Source organism: Hipposideros armiger, unplaced genomic scaffold (genome assembly GCF_001890085.2).
Source record: "Hipposideros armiger isolate ML-2016 unplaced genomic scaffold, ASM189008v1 scaffold_256, whole genome shotgun sequence".
Lineage (NCBI taxonomy): Eukaryota > Metazoa > Chordata > Mammalia > Chiroptera > Hipposideridae > Hipposideros > Hipposideros armiger.
The window spans coordinates 1545025-1570295 of NW_017731606.1; the positions used below are offsets into that span (position 1 = coordinate 1545025).

The 25271-nt window shown below is 35.8% G+C and overlaps 1 protein-coding gene across 4 annotated transcripts in view; it reads left to right on the top strand.

Moving 5' to 3' along the window:
• SBF2 (SET binding factor 2) overlaps positions 1-25271 on the top strand; it is a 429728-nt gene that overhangs the window by 287079 nt on the left and 117378 nt on the right. For all 4 annotated transcript variants that reach the window (XM_019656204.1, XM_019656206.1, XM_019656207.1 and 1 more), the window contains one exon: positions 23236-23304. In XM_019656204.1, coding sequence (XP_019511749.1) covers positions 23236-23304 — 69 coding nt within the window. The remainder of the gene's footprint in view (positions 1-23235; positions 23305-25271) is intronic.

The window sequence follows — 25271 nt, forward strand, 5'->3', positions numbered from 1 at the left end:
TTTGTAGGAGCTTTTAATTTGTCCTGAACGCTAGTCCTTTCATGCTGCAGGTATCTCTTCCTAGTTTGTGGTTTTCCTTTCCTTGTCCTTTTGATATCTTTTGATGAATATAAGTATGTAATTTTAATGTAGTCAATCTCATTAATCATTTCTTTTATGGTTTGTACGTTTTTGTGTCTTGTGTAAGAAATCTTTCCCTATCATGAGGCCAAAAGAGGATAACATATCCTCTTAAAAAGTTTAATAATTTTGCTTTTCATATTTAAGTCCTTAATCTATCAGAAATTGATTTTTTGTGGATTGTATGAGTTAGAGATCCAGTTTACTTTTTTCTAAATTTATAACCAATCGCTTACAGAACGATTTATTTAATAATATATCCTTTCTCCAGTGATTTGCTATGGCCCCTTTTCATATATCGCATTTCTATAAATATGTGGGTCTGTTCAGGATTTCTTCTCTGTCGCTCTATTTGCCTAATTTCACAAAAGCATCACATAGTCTTAAAGCTTTTTACTAAATGTTAATACCTGCAAGGCAAGTCCCCATGCTACAACTTCCTAGGAAATATCTTGTGTGTTCTTTTCCGTTTGCTTTTCTATATAATTTTAGAATCACCTTATTAAATTCCATGATAAACTCTATTGGGACTTTGACTAAAATTATATTGAATGTATAGACTAATTTAGGGAAGAAGTGACATTTTTACATGTCTATCCATAAACTTGGTGTATTTCTTAATGTATATAGGCATTTAATGTCTTTTATGACATGTTCTGATTTTCTCCATGAAGATCTTGTACATCTATTGTTAGATCTCTTCCTGGTTACCCCATTTTGTTGTTGTTAATGTTGTTATTGTAAATGGCATCTTTTAAAATTATATATTCTCATTGCTTTTTTTGACATACAGAATTATAGTAAATTTATTTATTAGTACTGCAAACTTCCTTAATTCTAATAATTTGTCTACATATTCCTTTTAGTTCTTTATGTTGGCAATAATATCATCCAGTGATAATAATGTTTTTTACCTTATTTTCCAGACTTTATACATTTTTTTCCTTATTGTCTGTCAAGGATTTATAGTATAACATTAAACAGAAGTGATAGCACCCTTCTTTTAAAGTTTAATCATTCAGCTTTATATTTGCTGAAGTATTTTGCCCTGTATCAGGTTAAAAAGTCCTCTTCCATTCCTAGTTTTTATTATTAAAAGGTGTTGAATTTTTTGAAATACTTTTTCTGCAACTATCAATGATTTTCATGGGTGTTTAAACTTAATGTTAGGAATTTTTCCCATATTGAGATTAGTCTGTAATTTCTCATAATGTTCTTCACTGGCATTGGAGCAAGGTTATACTTAGTGTCAGAAAATGAAGTAGGGTGTTCTCTGTATCTCTTCTCCAAAAGAGTGCATGTTAGATGAAATAGCATGTGCCTCGAAAAAACTCACTAGTAAAGCTATCTGAGCCTAGTTTTTCTTTGCATGTATATTTTAAATTTCTAATTATAGACTATTCAGATTTTTCGTTTTCATGAATTTGTTTGGTAATTTTTTCCTAGGGATTTGTCTATTGTTGATTTCTTTTTTAAGAAGAAATTTTCTTAAAAATTGTTTTTGCCAGTTTTATTACCCTACAAATCCTTTGCCTTTGTATCTTTGTTTTCTGTTTAATTTCTGCTCTGTTTTTATTTACTTTTGCCTAGTTTTTAATTTTATTCTGTAATTTTTAACTTCTTAAGCTACAGGTTTGAGAAGTTCCTAAACTTTCTGAATTCACAGAGTCCTTAGTTGTTTCTTGGTGCCCCCTGGGCCAAAAGAAAATACCTAACAGCTTCACTAATTCACTAGGGCCAACTTAATGTGTATTATGTCCTTACTACTAAATAACCACTTGAGAAAATAATAAATTGAAAAGAAATTAATACTTTTATTATTTTTAAATAACTACAGTTGCTTACTAATGGGTTGTATGCTCCTGTTAAGTACTTCACAGTCGCTCAAACCACCTACATTTCCTATTCCACTTTGCTTTAAGCATAGTACTTGCTTTTAAACCACAGCAACCACTGAACATCATATGATGTAGTTGATAGTAATGTAGCACAATCTAATGTTGAAACTGAATTAACTCAAGCTAGGTTCAATAAACTTTTAAAGTTTTCTTCTTTTGAGTTTTTTGCTTTGTTAAATGTATTTCCTAATACGTATTTTATAGTGTGCATTACTATTGTGAATGGATTGCTTTTTCCATTTCCATTTCTAGTTTCTTTTTGCCAAAATAATTCAAAGCTATTGATTTTATATATTTATTTTATTACTATCCATTTTATCAAGTTCTCTTATGAATTTTAGTTTTCTATTAGAGTGTGGTTTCTAGGCATATGAGTACAATAGTATCAGCCCCCCAAAAGATAGTTTTATCTCTTCTTTGCCAAAGTTCTCAACGTTTACATATTTGCCAGAACCTAGGTTTTTCATAGATATTGTCTGTCTGTTTCAGGAAGTGTCCTTTGATTTCTAGGATGCTGAGAGTTTTTATCAAGGATGCTTATTGAAAGGCATAAAGCAAAACTAGAAAATGGGTCTAGTTATGGGACGGGAAGACTGAATATAATAAAATTTGGGGAGGGGGGCGGCCGAGTGGCTCAGTTGGTTAAGAGCTCGCTCAAGAGTTTGAGCTCTGAGCAACAGCGGTTCGATGCCCGGCTGGAGCTGAGCTGCCACCGCTGAGCTGCCAACAGGTGGCAGGATGGCTCAGCTTTAAAAAAAAAATTTTTTTTTGAATTGGGTAATTGGGGGAGGGGAACAGACAAGTTGCTGTCCTTTTGTTCTTCAGTCTAGTTGTGGAGGACATTGCTTCACTGGCCCATATTGGTATTGTGATCATTGCACTCTCCCCGGCGAGGCAGTTGCTTGCCAGCAGCCATTGGACGGCCACTCACGGGGGCTCACAGCAGCTCACGAAAGCTCATGCCAGCTGTTGGCTAGTCCCACTGCAGCCTATGCAATCACCGGCGACTCACAGCAGCCCAGCTCCAGGTCAAGCTGTTGGTCACTATCTTAGCTGTAGAGAGCAGTGTCACTGGCCCTCATGTAGGATCCAAACCGGGGCCCTGGTGCTCAGAGCTGGCATCCCAAGCCAACTCCTAACCAACGTGCCACTCGGCCAGCCTTGAATATAATATATTAATTCTCCCCAAGTTAACACAATGCAAGGATGGATATTGGATTATGTCAAATGCTTTTTTCCTGGTTCTATTAAGGTGGTCATATGGTTTTTTTCTCTTTAGTTTAACAGGTTGAGTTACGTTGATTTTCTGATCTACTCTCCATTATACTTGGTCATGGTATATTAACTTTTTAAACATAAATTGTGTTTAGAGTTTTTCTATGTTTATAAGGATATTAATCCATAGGTTTTTTTGTTTGTTTTTTAATATCTTTGGTTTTGGAAGCAGGATATTGATAGCCTCATAAAATGAGTTAGCAAATGTATCCTCTTATTCAATTTTCTGGTAGAGTTGGTTTAAAATTGGTATTATTTCTTCCTTAAGTATGTGGTAGAACTCACCAGTTAAGCTATCCAGCCCTGGATTTTTCTTTGTGGGAAGGTTTATAACTGTAAGCTTAGTTATTTTATAGATGTAGTATCAAGTTATCTATTTTCTTTTTTAAAAAAAAGAAAGCTTGGCAGCTTGTATCTTACAAGAATTTGTTTCATCTAAGTTGTTCAATTTATAAACACAAATTTTATAATCATGTTTCCTTATTATCCTTTTAATAGCTATAGAATCTGTAGCAATATCATTTCTCATAACAATAATACGTTGTCATCTCTTTTTTTCCTTTTTAGTCTGGCTAGAGATTATCTATTTCATTGAATTTCTCAACAAACCAGTTTTTGGTTTATAGATTTCTCTGTTGCTTTTATTCTCCATTATTGAATTCTGCTCCAATATATAGATAATATTTCCTTTCTTCTGCTTACTTCATGTATAATTGACTATTTTTCCATTTTTCTTTAAGGTAGAGATTGAGGTGATTGATTTGAGACCTTTTTTTCTAATACAGTCATTTAGTGCTAGAAATTTTTCACTAAGTATTACCTTAGCAGTAACCAACAAATTTTGTTATGATATATCTTAATTTTCATTCATTTCAAAATTCCTTCTCATTTTCCATTAATTTCTATTGATCTAATGTATGGTTTATATTGATAAGTATTCCTTGTATACTGGAAAAGAATGTGTATTCTACTGTACAAATCTTGATGGGTGTAGCATTATGAAATTGTAAGTTTGTTTCCCTACATAAGATCTTTGCTGTGGTAGTTTGTTTTAAAAAAAGAAAAAGGTAAAACTTTCCTGATTCTCAAGTCCACTCCAATTTTGAAAGTTCACCGATGTCAAAAGAAGTTTACAAGTTTCTAATAGCTACAGCAGAATTAGTATTTATTACCCCCAATATCTTTCTCCTTGTTCAGTACATAAATGAACAAGCCTCACTGTGAAAAGAAAAAAAAACAAGGAGAATAAAACACTTTTTAAATAAGTACAACTTAAGCCAGATTATAGAGAATTTGCAATAGAGACAACTCAATTTAATAACAAGGTCAGAGAGAAGAGATCCACATCTCCGTCTTTGAATCTGCCTGGCTTTGATACCCTTCAAAGTTCAGACTGATCTCTTCTCTTTTATCAATGACGAATTTCATGAAGAATGCTTTATTACATGTATCTAAACCTTGTTCTTTAGCCTGAAGAGTTTGACATTTTTTTGGTTGCCTAATATGTTTAGTGCCCTGGTTTGATATCCCCTGCCATAAATTTTCTAAATGATTTTCCAAAAATGCAATCAAGCCAAGGAAAGAGCAGTTGTGGGAAGAAAACAGAGGGAGATCATAATTTACATAACTTTGGGGCAACAAGACCCAGATATTAAGGGTATTTGCGGCCAAATGCAGCATTATTAAGATGTGGTACATGTAGTACATTTCTTGTACCAAGTACGTGAGATGTAGCTAGTCCAAACGGAGATGGGCTATAAGCATTCAATACACACTAGATTTTGTAGACTGAGAAAAATGATTGAAAAATATCTCATTAATGATTTTTATATTGATTACAAGTTGAAATTATTATATTTTAGATGTATTGGGTTAGATAAAATATATTATTACATTTAATTTTACCTGTTTTTTTTACTGTTTTAAATCATGCCACTAGTTATACCACATAGTTATACACATAATTATGCCACATAGTTATACATATGGCTCACATTATATTTCTGTCGGACATAATTGCCCTAGAATCACACTCAAACCTCAGCCCAAGACACTAGTCCTGCTTCACTTTACCTACATTCATTTTTCATTTGACCTTGGTAGTAGAAGACTGGTTTAAAAAAATAAAGAAAAAAAAACTGAGAACAACAAAGCCCTATCAGAGATTTAGCAAAGATTGCTTTTTAATAATAGAACTAGCATGAAACTCAACCCAAGCTACTAAACCCTCTGGTCTATAACTTCATGTCTGCCTCACATTTTACACTTTAATGAAATCTACTTAGCTTGGATCTTGCTGTAATATTTGACTGAACTTTAGGCAGGTGCATAGGGCAAGGAATCAGAGATGGCCTTTTAAAAGGGTGAGGAAAATCAATTAGGTACAGACACTTGGCCAGTAAGGAGGTACATTCCAAAAGGTCACTGTTATATCCCTCTTTCTGAAGTTCACAGCATGATCTCCATGTGCCAGGCGGAGCCAGGCTAGACAATGGTGAAGACCTAGAACCTGTTTGGGAGTCAAAGAGATATGTACCTTTTTATGTAGCTCATCATTCTTTAAGATTACTCAACTTTCGACAGTCTCAAAATTTCACAACCATAATAAACAATTTCCATGAAGTTCCTGTGCACTAAGAATTATGTTTGGTCAGAAATATCTTGGCTGTGTTTTCAGTGTCTCATCACCCCCTAAAGCCTGTCCGACTGTAGCAGAAATTTTTCCACTTCATTTAAATCTCCTAGGCTCTCCATTGTGGAATGCAATTCTGGCCCTATGTGTTTTGTTGTTGCTCTAATTAGGGTATGTTTCAGAGCAGGTTTTGCAGTTTGAGAAATGACTTTTCTATCAATAACGCATCAAAAAGTTGTTCGGCCAACATTTTGACCACTGCTGTGACCTCTTGAGACACTTCTCGTTAGAGATGAAGTAATGTAATTTTAAGGACACTCTTTCCTAATGTGGTCTGTCATGAGCACGTTTTGAGACTAACATTGTGTTCTGTCAGCTTCATACAACTAGTTTCTGGAATCTACTCTGTAGCCAAAGTATTTGCAGAGGATATTTTGTCTAGATAGCCACGAAAAGAGCCATTTCCTTTTTTGATGAATTCTTGAATAATTGAACCAATTGAAATCATAAATAGAATTCAAAAAGATTTAAATAATAAGAAATAAAAATAAAAGTCAATCAAAATCATTGAGTCCAAATTCTTTTCTAGATGAAGAAACTAGGGTCCAGAGAGGTGAAGTGATTTGCTCAAGATCAGAGTACCAGATGGTGACACACTGTGGGTCACAACATGGTGTTGGTGATGTTCAGTCCTGTGCTTTTTCCAATATGCACCACATGGTCCTTAAACAATAAAATAGTATTTGAGCTAGAACTCTAATAACATTTCTTCAAGTTTATGTAAAGGAAATTTTTAAATTCACTTAAATAAATATAAACTAGTTCAATATTGGTAACTTCTCTTGAGACAAAACAATGCTTTTCTTAAAATCAGTGGACCTCTTTTTTAATGCAGAATGTATATCGGTTGTCATGTTTAAGCTTTATATAGTTTTAAAACACTGCAACTAAAACCATATGTAAAATAACAGCATTAACTAATGGCATATAAGAGGAAAAAAATAGAGAAAAATGTGGAAAAAGAGAAATGAATCCAAATAACCTATTCGTCTTCCAGTCCAGTTCAAGTGTCCCTCATTAATAAAGATTTTTCTGATTGCTCTGGTGGAGTCACTCCCTCTTCTATGTTCCATTAACACCTCTTTCTATTTCTTGTGTGGCGCATTAAACATACTGATTCGCATGAGCTCTTGCGAGGCCTGCCCGCCTGTTCCACTAGCTTGTAAGTCTTTTGAAGACCAAGTAACTCCAATGGTAGGGAACCATGTACAAGTGTTCATTTTGTAGGTCCATATTTATTGGTTGAGAAAATGAAGACCTATAAGTATAATCTAAGTAAGATAAACTTTTTTTTGAAATGCTTAGATTTTGATCTGAAAAATGTGGTGCTAGTTACTTGAAGCAAATGTATAGTAATTAGAAAAACAAAATATTTCACATATTCACCTGAATCTAAAATCAAGTCAGATATAGCCCTATTTTTTCAGAATGGCTCAAGGTCATATCAGAAAGAACAATAGTGGGACACTATAAACCAGTGATTCTCAAAATTTAGCATGCAATTAGAATAACTGGAGAGCTAGTTGAAACACAGATCGCTGGTCCCCACACCCAGATTTCTGATTCAGTGGGTCTGGAGTGGAACCTGAGCATTTACATATTTAACAAGTTCTCAGGTCATACTCATGCTGCTGGTCCAGGGACCACATCTTGTGAGCTGTTATTATAGGTCAATACCATAGACTAAGAAGAGAAGAGAGGCAAACAGGAGAAGAAAAAGAAGGAAGTGGGGCATTGGGAACAGTGAGTGGAAAGGTGGTGGGGTAGACGCAGATGTGGAGCCCTGACAGAACACCAAAGCATTAGAAAGACATGGCCTCTCTCCACTTCACACTTCCCTGACTAGGGTACCACTGTCCTGACACCTGGACATTCTGAAATAATGGCACTGGGCGCCACAACCAAACTTTCTATTTACCAGCCAATCACTTTTGTTGCAGAAAATTGGCCCCCTTCTGCAGCTAGTCTTTTAAAACCAGTACTTTGAGGTGCTACTGTTCTATACAGCACTAAAATCTTAGGGAGAAAAGATAAAATCTCAAAGAACTCTTAATTAATGATGTCTCCTTTCACATATGAAAGAAGTAAAAACCTTATCACTTGAGAAGAGGAGAGTCTAATCATCTGCAGCCTAATTATAAATGTCCTTTAGGTGTATACTCTGAAATACAGACTAGGTTTTTTATTTTATTTGTTATTTTTATTATAAAGATGTAATTAACATATATTAGTTTCAGGTGTACAACATAATGATTTGATATTTGTGTCTACTACAAAATTATCATTATAAATCTAGTTAACATCCATCACCACACAATTATAAGTTTTTTTCTTGTGATAAGTTTTAAGCCCTGCTCTTTTAGCAACTTTCATGTGTACAGTACAGTATTAATAATTTTAATCACCATGCTGTACTTTATATCCCATGGCTTATTTATTTTATAACTGGAAGTTTGTACCTTTTGATCCCTTTTACCCATTCCACCCACTACCCCACCTCTGGCAACCACCAATCTGTTCTCTGTATCTATGGGTTCAACTTCTGGATTTCTTTTTTTATATTCACATATAAGTGAAACCATACAGTAGTTTTTTTCTTTGTCTGACTTATTTCACTTAGCATAAATACTCTCAAGGTCCATACATGTTGTTACAAATGGCAATATTTTTTTTTATGGCTAAATAATATTCGTGGTGTGTGTATACATACCACATGTTGTTTATCCATTCATCCATTGATGGGCATTTAGGTTGCTTCCATGTCTTGGCTATTGTAAATAATGCTGTGAATGTGGTGTGTGCAGATTTCTTTCCTGGTTAGTGTTTTCATTTCCTTTGGATGAATATCCAGAAGTGAAATTGCTGGATCATATGGAAGTTCTATTTTTAATTTCTTGAAGATCCTCCATACTGTTTTCCATTGTGGCTGTACCAGTTTACATTCTCACCAACAGTACACAAGGGTTCTCCCGTTCTCCACACCCTCATCAACATTTGTTACTTCTTGTTTTCTTGATGATAGCCATTCTAACAATGAGGTGATATCTCATTGTGGTTTTGATTTGCATTTCCCTGATGATTAGTGATGTTGAGCATCATTTCATGTACCTGTTCACCATCTGTATGTTTTCTTTGGAAAAAAGTCTATACAGATCCTCTGCCCATTTTAAAAATTAGATTGTTGGGGTTTTTGCTATTGAGTTATACAAGTTCTTTATATATTTTGGATATTAACCCCTTATTGAATATTTTATTTGCAAATATTTTCTCCCATTTGGTAGGTTGCCTTTTCATCTTGTTAATGGTTTCCTTTGCTGTGCAGAAGCCTTTTAGTTTGATCTAGTCTCACTTGTTTGTTTTCACTTTTGTTTCCTTTGCTTTTGGTGTCAAATCCAAAAAGACTGATATCAAGGAGCTTACTGCCTATGTTTTCTTCTAGGGGTTTTATGGTTTTGAGTCTTATAATCAAGTCTTTAATCCATTTTGAGTTAATTTTTGTGTATGGTGTAACATAATGGTCTAATTTCATTCTTCTGCATATGGCTTTCCAATTTTCCCGGCACCACCTACTGAAGAGATTGTCTTTTCCCCATTGTACGTGTGTGTATATTCTTTGTTCCTTCATCGTACATTAATTGATCATATATGTGTTGCTTTATTTCTGGGCTCTCTATTCTGTACCATTGATCTACATGTCTGTTGTTTACCCAGTACCATACTGTTTTGATTACTATGGCTTTGTAATATAGTTTGAAATCAGAAGTGTGATACCTCCAACTTTGTTCTTCTTTCTCAAGATTGCTTTAGCTATTTGGGGTCTTTTGTGGTTCCATACAAATTTTAAAATTGTTCTGTTTCTGTGAAAAATACTAATGAAATGTCAATAAAGATTGTATTGAATCTGTAGATGGTTTTGGATAGTATGAACATTTTTCTTCCAGTCTGTGAGCATGGAATATCATTCCATTTATTTTCTTCTTCTTCAGTTTCTTTTATCACTATGTTACAGTTTTCAGTGTACAGGTCTTTCACCTCCTTGACTATATTTATTCTAGGTATTTTATTCTTGTTTATGCAAATAGAATTGTTTTCTTAATTTCTCTTTGATAGTTTGTCATTAGTGTATAGGAATGAAACAGATTTTTTATATTAATTTTGTATCCTGCAACTTTACTGAATTTGTTGATTAGTTCCAACAGTTTTTTGGTGGAGTGTTTAGGGTTTTCTATATGTAAGATGATATAATCTGCAAATAATGACAGTTTTACCTCTTCCTCTCCAAATTGGGTGCCTTTTATTTCTTTTGTCCTTTTCTTTTTTTCTTCAATTGCCTTGGCTAGGACTTCCAATACTATGTTGAATAAAAGTGGCAAGAGTAGTATTCTTGTCTTGTTCCTGATTTTAGAGGAAAAGCTTTTAGATTTTCAACATTGATAAGATTTTAGCTGTGGACTTGTCATATATGGCTTTTCTGTATTGCAGTACATTCTCGTTATGCCCAATTTGTTGATAGTTTTTATCACGAATGGATGTTGAATTTTGTCAAATGCTTTTCTGCATCTATTGAAATGATCGTATGATTTTTTTCCTTTATTTTAAAATTTTTATTTATTATATGATTTTTATCTCATATTAATGTGATGTATCACATTGATTGAGTTGTGGATGTTGAACCATCCTTGCATGCCTGGAATTAATCCCACTTGACCTTGGTTTATAATCCTCTTAATGCTTTCTTGAATTTGGTTTGCTAGTATTTTGTTGAGGATTTTTCGTTCATGTCATCAGGGATATTGGCCTGTAATTTTCTTGTGGCATCCTTATCCAGTTTTGATATCAGGGTAATGATATCATAAAACGTGTTTGGAAGTGTTCCTTCCTCTTCTATTTTTGAAGAGTTTGAGAATGATTAGTATTTACTCTTCTTTAAATGTTTGGTAGAATTCACCAGTGAAGCCGTCTGGTCCTGAACTTTTGTTTGTTGGGAGATTTTTGATTACTGATTCTATCTCCTTCCTAGTAATTGCCCTCTTCAGATATTCTGCTTCTTCCTGACTCAGTCTTGGTAGCTTGTATGTTTCTAGGAATTTATTCATTTCTTCTAGATTGTGAAAGACAGACTAGGTCTTAAACAGATATATACTAAGGTATATGTGTGCTAATTAGTGATATGTTTTGCTCATATTGGTGCCCAGAGTATCCATAATGGGTTTTATAAACTACACTCAAAACTGATAGCTTCTCTCTATATGATAAGTTTGCCCTAGCTCTTGCCTTTCCCTCTTGTAGCCTCCGCCCCCAACTCCTGTCCAAAGCTTAGTCACCCAACTTAAAATAATTTTTTCCCTTTCCCAGCTCTGCCCATCTTTTCAAGAAAAAAAAAATCCTGATCCCTCTTCTGCTGTAAGAATTCCTCTCTTTTTTTCCAATAACCTTGCCACTTTTTTCTCATGTCCAGTATCTTTGCAGTCCCTACAGCCCTTGTTGCCTTTTCTGCAGCAGTCATACCTAGATAAATTCTTTCTATTTTGTATATTTTTGTGTTATTTAAGAAAGTTACACCCAGAAAACAAATGGATAAGGGATAACTGACTTACCAGAAAATACTTTCCTGTATTTCATCCATTGTATTTTGACTTTCAAAAAGATTTGAACCTGATCTTAACTTTCAAAAAGATTTTCATAAATAATGCTGCTGAGCAATTATAGCCTTATAATTAAAATTTTTTTCTGCCAATACCTATTTTTAACTATTTACAATGACATTTCAGAATATGGAATTAGGAGGATGTGGGGAAAGCCGAGAAGCATTCTGATTTAGACTGCAGAATTACCCCAAAGGCTCAGAAATTGGTAGGAGTAAAGAAGTTATAGCCATGGTGAAAGTCCAAACAAAGGTAGTAAGTATGATATGAAGAAAAGGGAACAGATGACAAAGTGATGAAGACAGAATTAACAGTATTTGATTAAGATTCAAGAGGGCAGTGATTATATAACTGTTTAATTTACAGCCTCCAGCACAATGCACCTAGTTCAACTAAAGGCAGTTGTTGGATAGATACATGGAAGGAAGGTCACATTGGAAGTATCAACTTGACATTTGATTGAATGTAAGGGTGTGATGTGATACAAAAGTTTCTGGCTAGGTGACTAAATCCAATCTGGTCTTTTTTAACAAGGTGGTATGAAAGAGTATTGGGCTTGAAAGCAGGGGTAGGAAGTGGAGATAATTCAGTTTAAGACATATTGAGCTTGAGGTCTTTGCAAGACATCGGATCGCAGGTGTCTAGTCAACTAGAGCTGCAGAGGGTGGTCTAGGCTGGAAATATAGATTTCAGTGGCACTTTATACCATAGAAATGGTTGAGCCAGCCTAAGGAAAGTAGGTAGTATAAAAGAGGAGATCTGAGGATGAAAAAAAAATTGAGAAATACATTTAAGGGATGGGCAGAATAATAAAAACCTGTAAAGGATATTGAAAGGGCCATTAGATATAAGAGATCTAGTAGAAAGTGGGGTCATGGAGGCAAAAGAATAAAATTAGTTTAAGAATGAAGTGACTATATAAAAAATAAAGTTAAATTATATGAATAAATATGTAATTTGTGATTAGGAAAAATATGAAGTATAGACACCAAAATGTTGCATTGGTTGTGGGATTTATCACAAGAAGTTTTTCTTTTCACTTACCTGTATTTCCTACATCTTTTTTTTTTAAGATTTTATTGGGGAATTGGGGGGAGGGAAACAGCATTGGGGAATCGGGAAAGGGGAACAGGCAGGTAGACAAATTGCTCTTTTGTTCTTCAGCCTAGTTGTGGAGGACGTCGCTTCACTGGCCCATGTTGGTATGATCATTGCACTCTTCCCAGAGAGGCAATCGGTCACTGGTCATTGGTCGGCCACTCACAGCGGCTCCCATAGTTCACACCGGCTACCAGCCGCTCACGCTGGCTGCCAGCCACTCACGTAGCTCACGGCAGCCCACTGCAGCCCCGCTGCAGCCTACGCTGTCCCTGGTGACTCACAGCAGTCCAGCTCCAGGTTGAGCTGTTGTTCACCATCTTAGCTGTAGGGGGCAGAGTCACTGGCCCTCAATGTGGGATCCGAACCGCAGCCCTGCTGCTCAGAGCTGGTGCTCCCAAGCGAGCTCTTAACCAGCTGAGCCACTCGGCCGGCCCTTTCCTACATCTTTTATGAGATGGAAGTTTGTGAGCTTTTTAAAGGAAAGTAGTTTAAAAAAAAATGAAGGAGAAGAAGAAGGAGGATGGTATGGAGGTTAAATTAAATATCTAAACATTATCCATTTGATTGGCAAGTCAGAGGTCATTGGTAATGATCTTTGACAGTGAAAATGGGGCTGGGGATTTCAGAAGACCAAAACCAATCTAGAGGGGGTTTATCTTCTGCCCAGTATCTAGCTTTATGTTGTTATTAAGAAATAAGTTCAGAACTGCACATTGTTTTGTTAGGATTTCCTGGACTGCTTTCATGTTACTATCCTGACCTTATGTAACACTTCACATTTTACTGAGTATCTTTCTTATCAGTGCTTCAGAAAGAAAAATGTATATATTTAACCACAGTGTTGATAATTCCTTGCCTGTTTATCTTTAAGGAAGGCTATATATAGTTGAGTCTCATTTTCATGTATTTCCTTCATTGTATTTTGACTTTCAAAAAGATTTGAACTTGATTTTGACTTTCAAAGAGGTTTTCATAAATAATGCTGCTGGGCAATTAAATTCTTAGAATTTAACTTTTTTCTGCCAATGTCTATTTTTATCTATTTACAATGACATTGCAGAATACTCTTCTTGAAACTAAGAGTGAGTTGGGTTTTTCTCTTTTATGTTATCATTTTTTTACAATATAAATCATGAAGAAAATTGTCTCTAGTTATTTGTGATAATTGGTTATATAAATATTTTATTATTTTATCTTTCGATATAAAGGCAGCATGATAATAACTTATGGATTTAAAATGTTTTTTAAAAGAACTATTTTTTATATAACCTGACTTATATACATGAAGTTTTTCTAATGTAGAAGGCCTTTTTGTAGGTTTTATTTATTTGTTAGCCCTTCTAAATGTGACAGATTAGCCCTTGTAAATGTGGCAGATTTATAATTCACTCTCCTTTTTCCTCACAGGAACTTAAGATATAGTCTTGGTGGGAGGGGCAGCAAAGGAAAGCAAATAAAATATACAGTATAGGAGCTCTGAAACTATGTAAACTATATAAATGATTGATTTATCTCTTCATGGTTAAGTTCACCCGCTTTTCCTTGCTTTGAAGATGGAGGAAGCAGTTTATCAATTAGAGTTGCTTTTTGAAGCACTCTCCTTGCCTTCCATGATGAAGCGTTTCCTACACATCCCCGTACCTCTCTCGCCATCCCTTCTCCACCTTTGAAAGCTCATCCTTCTTCACTTGGCCTTTAATTTTTCAAGACTTATATTCTGTTTTTTTCTTCTTCTCATTCTATACCCTCTTCAAGGATGATCTCTTCTACACCCACAACTTAAACTACCACCTATACATTGATAACTCACAAGTTTATTTCTCTATCCCCAGACCGTTTCTCTGCGCCCTATGCCCATCTATCCTACTGGCTACCTGGTATTTTATTTTCATGTCTCAAATACACTTCACCTTTAATAGTTACAAACGGAACTCATGACACCCATCTCCTCTACCCCTCAGCCCTCGAACCTGATCCCTTTACATCGTTCCCGGTCTCGGCAAATGACACCATCATTGATCTAGTTATACAAACAAACACCTCAGAGATCCTTGACAGCTTCTTCTGCCTCAACCCTAACACCAAGTTATACTGATTTTTTACCTCATACAAATCTTTTAACTCAGCCCACTTCTCTCTACCTCCATATCTAATACCCTAATCAAAGCTACCATTATTCCACTTAGACTGCTGTAGTACCCTTCTGAGCATTCATTGCACGTCTATACTTATTCTAAACCCATTCATCATCCTGGAGCCATAGCAATCTTTTCAAACTCTAGATCTGTCCCAGCCTGAGTTCCCCAGAAAAACAGAATCCAAAGCAAAGATATGTGTCCTACCACGTTATTGGGAAGTTGTTTCAGGTTGGAAACAGATTCTGAGGCAGAGTTTAGTGCAAAGGATGTTTGTTAGTATTGTTGGGGTTAACACTGTGGAAGGGAGGGAGAAGTAGAACTGGGCAGAAGGAGAGCCCAGCAATATTGTTGGCCCCGGGATAGCCTCAGCTAAACCCACACAGAGTTCCAGAGCTGGAAGTGTCCCACATTAAGCCAAAATGGTGATGAGTCATTGATGAGTCATTGAATATTGGCTGCCTCGGGAAGGGCTGTTGACAGCACTCCCAGTCATGGGGACAAGTCCTTCCTTGAAGGGGTATCTGGATAGGGCATTGCCATGTTTATCCGTTGTGCTACTTAGCTCCACTTCTTCCTACTCGTATGTATTCAGGAAAAGTTCCTCCCAAGTTCTGGTGTTCTCTGTTGCTGGGGGAAGCTTTGAAAAGGGTAAGTGGGAAAATCTTTAGCCCCTGCTACTGTAGCTCATCATAGGTTGCAAATGATACTTATCTCCCTTCTCTGCTACCCATTCATGATTCTGTTATCCTTAGCTAGCATCTCTGTCGTTTTCTGTGGCTTCCTGGCAACATGACCCAGGCCCTCATCCTAGAGGGATCTTAGCCCCTGGTCACCATCTTTCTCAGCTCAGGACTGCTGCACTGGTTCACTTTCCATCTGAATTTGGCAAGGAAGTGCCAAGAGGTACCCAGGAACTTACCCGAATGCCAAACATATTCCTCCTTGCTCCCATATGTAACATTAGCCCTACCTCACCTGACATTTAGGTTTAGTTATCTCTGCCAAGATGATAACCCTTTTCTTGTCTGCTGATCCCTGGGCATTCGGAGCCTAAAGTGCCTTAGTGATAGCTGTAGTTTACAGATTGATGAGATTCTTGTTCTGTCCTCTGGTAGAAATGTCCTTCCTTTGTTGTCTAGAACCTCTAACCTTGCAGAGCTCAGAGTTACAGCAATGGAAAGTGCAAATTCTCCAAGTGGGTCACTGGGTATGATGGTAAGCAGGGCTTATTGATTCCTGTATCTGCTAAAGAGCCCTTCCCTGCCCTGGGTCCTACTCAAAGCTGGGAGGTTTTTGTGTCACTTGGTATGAACCAGAGCAGTAGTCCCGGATGTGGAATATGCTGCCTCTATAACCCAGAGAGGCCTACAGAAGTGCTTCCTTCCTCATGGTGGGAGATATAAGATGCAATAAACTGTCCATTATTTTGAATGAGATGCCCTAGAATGCTAGAACCTCCATAAGATTTATCTCCCATCCTCTGTAGTGCATGTCTTAGCAAGGCTTCCAACATGGTAGCCACTTCTTGCTCGTCCAGCCTTATTAGTATATCATCAATGTAGTAAATCAGTATAATGTCCTATGTGATGTTCAGATGATTCAAATTTCTTCAGATTGAATTTGGTTGGGAGAGGGTTTGGTTAACATTTTCTTAAAGCAAAATTGTAAATGTTTACCATTGTCTATTTCATACGAATGCAGGCCGTCCTCTCTGATAGGGATAGAAAAGAACATATTCACCAAATCAGCAGTTGCATATAATATACTAGAAGCCATGATAGTCTGCTTTAGCAAAGACAACACATCTTTGTTATATAACTTCAATTGGAGCTATTGCAGTTCCTATAGAATATTTTCTTTTTTCTTTTCTTTTTTTTTAAGATTTTTTTTTTTATTATTGGGGAATTGAGATGGGAACAGTGCTGGGGAATTGGGGGAAAGGGAACAGACAACTTGCTGTCATTTTTGTTCTTCAGTCTAGTTGTGGAAGATGCTGCTTCACTGGCCCAAGTTGGCACCATCATTGCGCTCTTCCCGGGCGAGGCAGATCAGTCGCCGGCTTCTGGACGGCCGCTCACTGCGGCTGCTGGCCGCTCATGCTGGCTGCTGGCTACACACGGTAGCCCATGGCAACCCACTGCCACAGGGGCTGCAGCCTACGCCATCGCTGGCAACTCACAGCAGCCCAGCTCCAGGTTGAGCTATTGTTCAGCATCTTAGCTGTGGAGGGCAGTGTCACTGGCCCTCATATGTGGGATCCGAACTGGGGCCCTCTGGCGTCCCAAGCCAGCTCAGCCATCGCGCCACTCGGCCGGCCCTAGAATATTTTCATATTCCAGAATCTGTCTGCTTTCTGCAGACACCAGACTAGAGAATTAAATACAGATATATGACAGAGACCATCACTTCTGCATCCTTTAGATCCTTAAGAGTGGAACTAATTTTTACTGTCACCATCAGTAAGTCCATTTAAAATAGGGGCTAAAATTTCATACCAGATGGTGGAGAAAATGTTTGATACACTATATTTAAAAGAAGAAATTATAAAATTTTATTTTAACAGATATTTAGGTTACAGTATTTACCATGTGCTCATGGTTTTTAGAACCAAAGTATGACTCTGACTTTTGTTTTTAGGAGAGAAGAATATTTAAAATAATTTTTCTAACAAAATTGCATGGTAGCTTACTTTATGTTTGGCTTCTATAGCACTATCCTAAAGATGGGTCATTTTTGCAAAAATATTTAAAGCCTTCATTATTTTTCCCTAGAGAATCTTTTGACATCAAATCATTTTCTTTTGAAGCACTTATCATGAAATCATCCAAACTGATTATCTCTTTTTTACTTGATCTAACTTTGTTGGATTATCCTTTGTATCCTTATGATTTGATTTAAACAGTTCTTTGACATCACTGTGGTATTTTTTATGAAATCCTACATTGTATTGGCACATGCTTACCTCTATGTGATTTGATGGGATAAGTAGAGATAGAGAGAGGCTAATGTTAATTAAGAAAGTATGTTTCAGGACTGACTAATTTGATGATGATGATGATGATGATGATAGTGGTGGTGATGTATTCTTTTTGTCTTAATTCTTTAGTTCAAAATTGTGTTTGGGAGATTCATGCATGATGTTGGATATAGCTATAATTCATATTTTCACTTTCACATAGTATTCCTTTATATCAACATATCACATATTGTTCATTCTACCGAATATCTTTTTTCCTTTATCCTATTTGACACCCTTTGCAAATCAGGACTAAATTCTTTTCCTGCACTCCTGTTAAGCATATTTAAGAAGCATTGACTTGATCCTCTATATTCCTTCATTTTTTTTTTATTCCTGAAGATAGAGATGAAATAAAAATACATCACAGAAAAAGTTTTTCTTTCAGCCCTTCCTTTGCATTTTAATTTTAGCAATCACATTTAAAATTTTCAATTGCTTTTTCATAGATGTCGTATAGTTTCAAACTATCTTGAGGATATTATTTATAATTACTGGAAGACTTCTTCTTTTGCCTAAATTATGTATTTCCACAGATGCCATTTTTAGATTTCATTCCATGCCTTATTGCATTTAAGAAACGAGAGAACATAGAGGTTTAAAGCACAAGTATTGTAGTGAGAGTACCTAGTTTCGAATTCTGGCTCTGCCATTTGTGGGCATGTAATCCCAGGGAAATATTTAACCTGTGAGAAGCTCAGTTACTTCATCAACAAAATGGACATGATTATAGTATATACCTCCTAGAGATGTTGTAAAAATTAAATGAAATAATTTGTGTAAATTCACACTTAAAACATGCCTGACACTTAGTAAGCACTCAATAAATTTTAGCTATTATTACTGTATGCCAGTTGCAATGTTCTAATTTCCAGGCATATAAAATTGAAGCAGACTTGGCCCATTTTCTCAAAAACTTAAATCTAGATATTATTTGTCAAGCTCAGCTTCTATCTCAATGGGAATCATGGTACATAGTAAATAACCACAGTATTAAAAATTGTGATACATTCTCTTTGTTTGTATAAGTCTATTTAGCATTAAAATATAACCTGAGGCTAAAACTACAGCAAGAGTCATGTGTGCGCACATGCGCACTTGGCACTATACTTGGAAAGGGCAGGGAAATATAGGGGCTTGCATATGGAGGTGCCAAGAGGGAACAATGTAAATAACAAAGCAAGGCATAGACGGTATTTCTAGGGTTATGAGATGTGGTAGGAATAACTATGACATGGAAAGAAGATGATAAGTAAAGCTTGCTGCAGGAGGGTCATATGGTCAGTTGGGTGTAGAATTGGGTCCACACCATGGAAGGCTTTCAAGCCTAGAAGAATTTGGTCATTCTCCTGTAATGGTCAGAACATAGCTGACATTTTTGAGCAGGAGAGTAATATGATATAAAGAGGTATTTTTGGCTTTGTAATTTAAATTTTTGTCCCTATGTAGAAGATGCAAATATTCTCAATGTTTGGACAATTAAAAAAAAAATTTTTTTCAAGCTATGTCTAATTTAAACTCGAAAGAAAAGTAAGTTGTGTAAGACATTTGTGCAAAAGACAGTTGTGCCTTTCAATTGTTTTTTTCTTTAATGTTTAAATATATCATTTTTGAGAGATTCCAAAGTTTTATAAAATAGGAATGCTGGCCATGACAGTTCAAAGGTATGCAGATTGAAAGTACAAAGTAATTGAGGTTAGTGGGAAATTAAGATTGCAGGGCTCACTCTTCAATTGTAGCAGGAAAATTAAAGGAAAACTACATAACAAATTTCAGAATAAAAGATGTATAAGGATTCAAGTCCTTGCAAGTTTATAAATTGCCTGGTATGCCTGTAACTACATTGCTATTATGTGGCCAAAGCACCGGGGACTCCAGGATGTGTATTTATGGACTGATTCCCCCATAGATAACTGCACTGTTCCAGAATGCTGTTGCTATGTCAATAGTTGTAGAATTATTGTTTTTAAATTTTTCCATTTTTCAACCTAATTAACTTAGAATGTCTCTAACGTGATTTGCAAAGAATTTTATATTTATATTTTGCAATCAGCATTTGACTGGCGCTCAGGTTTGAGACATGCACTACAATGTGTAAACATTTTGTAAGATAATAAATAGCTCCTAAATGTTTTATGATTGCCTGTTCCCTGCTAATTGGTCATGGATTGAAATTCCCCATTGTTTAATTTTTTTTAATTTGTGGGAAATTTTTATAAATGAGTGTGTTGGACTTCATATCACAGCTGTTGTCATTTAAAGTTTGGACAGAATTGTTACAAATGAAGCCCTGCTGTGAAATCAAAGTCAAAAGGCATCTTGGCATCCCAACCATTTCCTTAGGAGAAGATTACAGCTCAAGTCTGTTGAACTTTATTGCCTTGGGCCTCATGACAGTCTTCAGAAACATGCAAGGCATTTCTGTTAAAGAAACTCAGATGTGCTAGGACACAGGGGATGACATTCTTGTACATAGCAGTGTCCTGAGCAAGGGGGTGAGGACTAAGTCAGGCAGAAAAAGATGATTCACACTTTTGCTGTGTTCTGGGATTATTTTATAAAATCCATTGAGATGATAGAGAACAGGAACCAAATAGGAAAAAGGTGTGGTGTTTTCCTACATGGCCTAACTGGACAATTTTTTCCAGCTTTATTGAGGGAAGTATAATTGACAAATAAAATTGTAATATATTTAAAGTGAACAACATGATGATTTGCTATAGTATATGCATTGTGAAAGGATTCTGAAAATCAAGTTAATTAATGTATCCTTCACCTCACATATTCACTTATTTACTTTTTTTTTTTTTTGGTGAGAATATTTAAGTTCTTTTCTCTTGGCAAATTTCAGTTACACAATACAATTTTATTAACTGTAGTCACAATGTTATACATTAGATCCTCAGATCTTGTTCATCTAATTGAACTTCTCCCCATTTCCCCCATGTCCCAGCCCTTGGCAACCACCATTCTACTCTGTATTTCTGAGTTTGACTTTTTTTTTTAATTAAAGTTTATTGGGGTGACAATTGTTAGCAAAGTTACGTAGATTTCAGGTGTCCAATTCTGCAATACATCATCTGTATATCACATTGTGTGTTTACCACCCAGAGTCAGTTCTCCTTCCATCACCATATATTTGATCCCCTTTACCCTCATCTACCACTCCTTACCACTAAACTTTTGTCTCTGTCTTTGAGTTTTGTTTCTTCATTTGTTTTTATTGTTCTTTTGTTGTTTTCAGTTTTATGTACCACATATCAGTTAAATCATATGGTTCTCAACTTTTTCTATCAGACTTATTTCACTTAGCATAATCTCAAGATCCATCCATGTTGTTGCAAATGGCACTGTTTCATCTTTTTTTAATGGGAGAATAGTATTCCTGACTTCAGCTTGTACTACAGGGCAACAATAATCAAAACAGTATGGAATTGGCAGAAAAAAAGACACACAGACCAATGGAATAGAATTGAGAATCCAGAAATAAACCCACATAAATATGGATAGATAATTTTCAGCAAAGAAGCCAAAAACATACAATGGAGAAAAGACAGCCTCTTCAATAAATGGTGCTGGGAGAATTGGAAAGCCACGTGCAAAAGAATGAAACTAGACTGCTATCCGTCACCATGTACCAGATTTTTTTTTGTATTCTACTTATAGATGATACCATGAAATATATGTCTTTCTCTATCTGGCTTATTTCACTTACCGTAATGCACTCTAGAGTCATTCATGTCATTGCAAATGGCAAGATTTCATTCCTTTCTAAGGCTGAATAATATTCCAGTGTATATTTAAACCACATTTTCTTTATCATTCATTCATTGGTGGCTGGTTAGGTTGTTTCCATACCTTGGCTATTGTGACAATGCTGCAATGAACACGGGAGTACAGATAATCACTTCAAGATAATGATTTTATTTCCTTTGGATATATACCCAGATTACTGGCTCGTATGATAGTTCTGTTTTTAATCTCATGAGGAACCTCCATATTGTTTTCCATAGCGGCTGTACCAGTTTACATTCCCACCAGTAGTGTACACATGCTCACTTTTCCCTACATCCTCACCAGCACTTATAATTCTTTGTCTTTTTCATAATAGACATTCTGACAGGTATGGGGTGATATCATTGTGGTTTTGATTTGCATTTCCCTGATGATTAATGATGTTGAGCACCTTTGCATATACCCATTGGCCATTTGTATGTCTTCTTTTGAAACATGTCTTTTTAGTTCCTTTGCCCATTTTTAAATTGGGTTATTTGGGATTTTTGCTATTGAGTTGTATGAGTTCCTCGAATATTTTCTATATTAATTCCTTCCTGGATAAGTAGTTTACAAATATTTTCTCCCATTCAGTAGGTTGCCTTTTTATTTTATTGATGGCTTTCTTTGCTGTGCAGAAGCATTTTAGTTTGGATCATACAGTATTTGTCTGGCTTATTTCACTTAGCAAGATTCATCCATATTGTAGCATGTGTCAGAATTTCCTTCCTTTTTAAGGCTATAATATTCCGTTTGTGTGCACGTGTCTGTGTGTGTGTGTGTGTGTGTGTGTGTGTGTGTGCGCGCGTGCGTGCACGCATGTGCACGCACACAGGCACACACACACATTTTGTTTATTCATCTGTTGGGTTCCTTTCACCTTTTGGCTATTCTGAATAATGCTACCATGAACATGAATGTATAAATATCTGTTCAAGTCACTGTTACTTTGGGTACATACCCACAAGTAGGATTGCTGGATCATATGGTACTTCTATATTTCAATTTTGAGGAACTGTCATACTGTTTTACTAGCAGCCACACCATTTTACATTCCCATTGAGATTTCCTGACTATCCCAATAATATTCCATCCAATAGGTTTTAGCATCAGTGATATTTCTTGCCTGCTCAATAACAAAATACCCTTTGTATATAACACTAAGAGAGAAGAAATATTTCAAATCAATTATAAGATGCATCCCTGTCTCAAAGAAGTTAAAATGTGAAAAATGTGTATTTTAGACTCAATAAAATACAGTAGCTAAATATACTAAAACCACATCCAAAATTTTTTTGTATAAATTACACACTTAGTCACAGTCTTTGTAAGGCAGGTAAGTAAAGGTAGCTGCTCACCAATAGTGTATGAAAATATCTTTCTCAAATGTATTTTTATCTCATTTCTAAAAGAATGTGCTTCAGGGACTTAGCCTTAATACTAAGCCTTAGTGACAATTTGGAATTAAAGTAATAACCCCATAAGACAGTAAACAATGTATCCCAGATATTTGTTTCCATATATTTGTGATTTCTGATAAATGTCCTAATACTCAGTTTTCTTTGTTTCATTTAAGGATTGTTCAAGTTTAGAAGAATATAACATTGCTGCAGCACTGCTGCCTTTGACCAGTGCTTTCTATAGGGTAAGTTTCATTGATCAATACATAACCTCATTATGATTTGTATAAATGTGTTCAGTATTCAGAACATGAATCCTGTCCCCTCGGGATATCTAAGATATATCTGTGGTTATATTTATTATAACATTTATTGCATACTATGTATAGAAAATTTAATCTATAATACTAAATCATCACTTAAGGTAGAACCACACCCTGTTTTATTTTTCTTTATAGCACTTTATAACAACCGAAATTATGTTATATATTGATTTGTTTATATTCGACTATTTTCCCCCACTACAGAAAGTAAATTCCATGAGGTTGGGATGTTATCTGTCTTATTCAATACTGTATCCTAATGCCAATCAGTAAATATTTGTTGAATGAATGAATGAACAAATGAACAAACTAAATAAATAAAAGGGGGTTAAAAAAATAGAGTTTAACTTCAATGTCAATTTCTATCAACCTTCTGAGAATGTTCTGGAATATTTAGTGACTCTCTTAATTCTTGTCATTTATTACATTTCTCCTATCCATGCCTTTGCATAAAGAGATCAGTTTTATAGCAAACAAATTCAGCAAATTATTCTTATTCTCTCTTTTCCTATGAAGGACTTGTAAGAAGTTAAATAGCCACACTCTGAACAGTACATTTAATGCATCCTTCTGAGATATGCAGTAGGAAATAATAAACCTGTGGCAGCTAGCCAACTCCCTGTTAAGCCATACGCAGTTAGCTTCAGGAGGCCTAGGACTTCAAGAAGATAGAATGGAAGGACTTCTGGCTTAAGCTGCTCCCTGTTTTCATGGGCTCTAAGCCAGGAGAGCTTCTTAAATATCCCCAGATCTGTTTTAGTAGAGAACTAGGCACCAGATACAGTGCCTCATGTAGAGTCCTAGCCATGAAATGATCATGCCCTCAGATGCTAGCAATAGTCGTATTCTTTCTGTTCTGCCTGTCTTTTTTTGTTTTATCCACCATTCTAACTGGTGCCGCCTAGCTACTTTCCTAGTAGCTAGTAGGCACTCAATAAATATTTATTGATAAGACCAGTTTTTTAAAAAACTTTATTTCAAATAGTCTGTCCATAGCCTCAGAGTTAAAGGTCTTATCCAAAGTTCTCCCCAGTCAGGAGCACTTTCTCTGAACTTAACTGTCAGACCTTGCATATTTCCCAGAATTCTCTTCCCTCTATGGTTCTGGGTTAGGGATGGCCACAAGAGAAATGTGTCTAAGATTTGGAAAGGAAAAATGAAGCAGTAGCCCTTATAATCTGAAGGTCAGTATAGGATGGCAGGTACGCTGTAGGTGATATACTCATACTTTGTCATTGATGTGCTGGTTCATCTTGTTGATGTTGAAAAGGAACTGAGCTCACAATTCCTCCTGGATAATATTATTATGTAGAAGTAAATAAGAAAAAACATAGGTAAAATAAGAATTGACAGTAGAAACTCAATTGTTCAAGTGACACAAGTCATTTATGGTTTGTTTTTTTAAGTTGAATCATTTAACCATTTTACAGTATATACTAGTGAGTGTTTGATCATGATAGCTGGAGCACGATAAATGATATGAATTAAGGCATTTATAGGGACCAGCCCTTACAATATTACGGAAGCTGGAAAGAAGTTTATTGAAGGCTTTGAATTAGAGTCTACCAGTGGGCCTAAAGTTGCTGTAGGTCATCAGGGCAGCAGTCAAGAAGAAAAGCTGGATGTGACACAGGGAGAAACAAGGACAAACTGGAATCTGTGTCTCTCTCTTAACGTCCTCCAACCTCGAAAATGCAGATGACCTGCAAGAGAAGCAGCATCGTTGGCCATGGAGCTACACATGTGCCTGGCTCTGCACTAGGAGAAGCTAAATAAAGGAAGAGATCCAGCAGGAACAATCCAGGAGGAATTGTGAGCTCAGTTCCTTTTCAACATCAACAAGATGAACCAGCACATCAATGACAAAGTATGAGTATATCACCTACAGC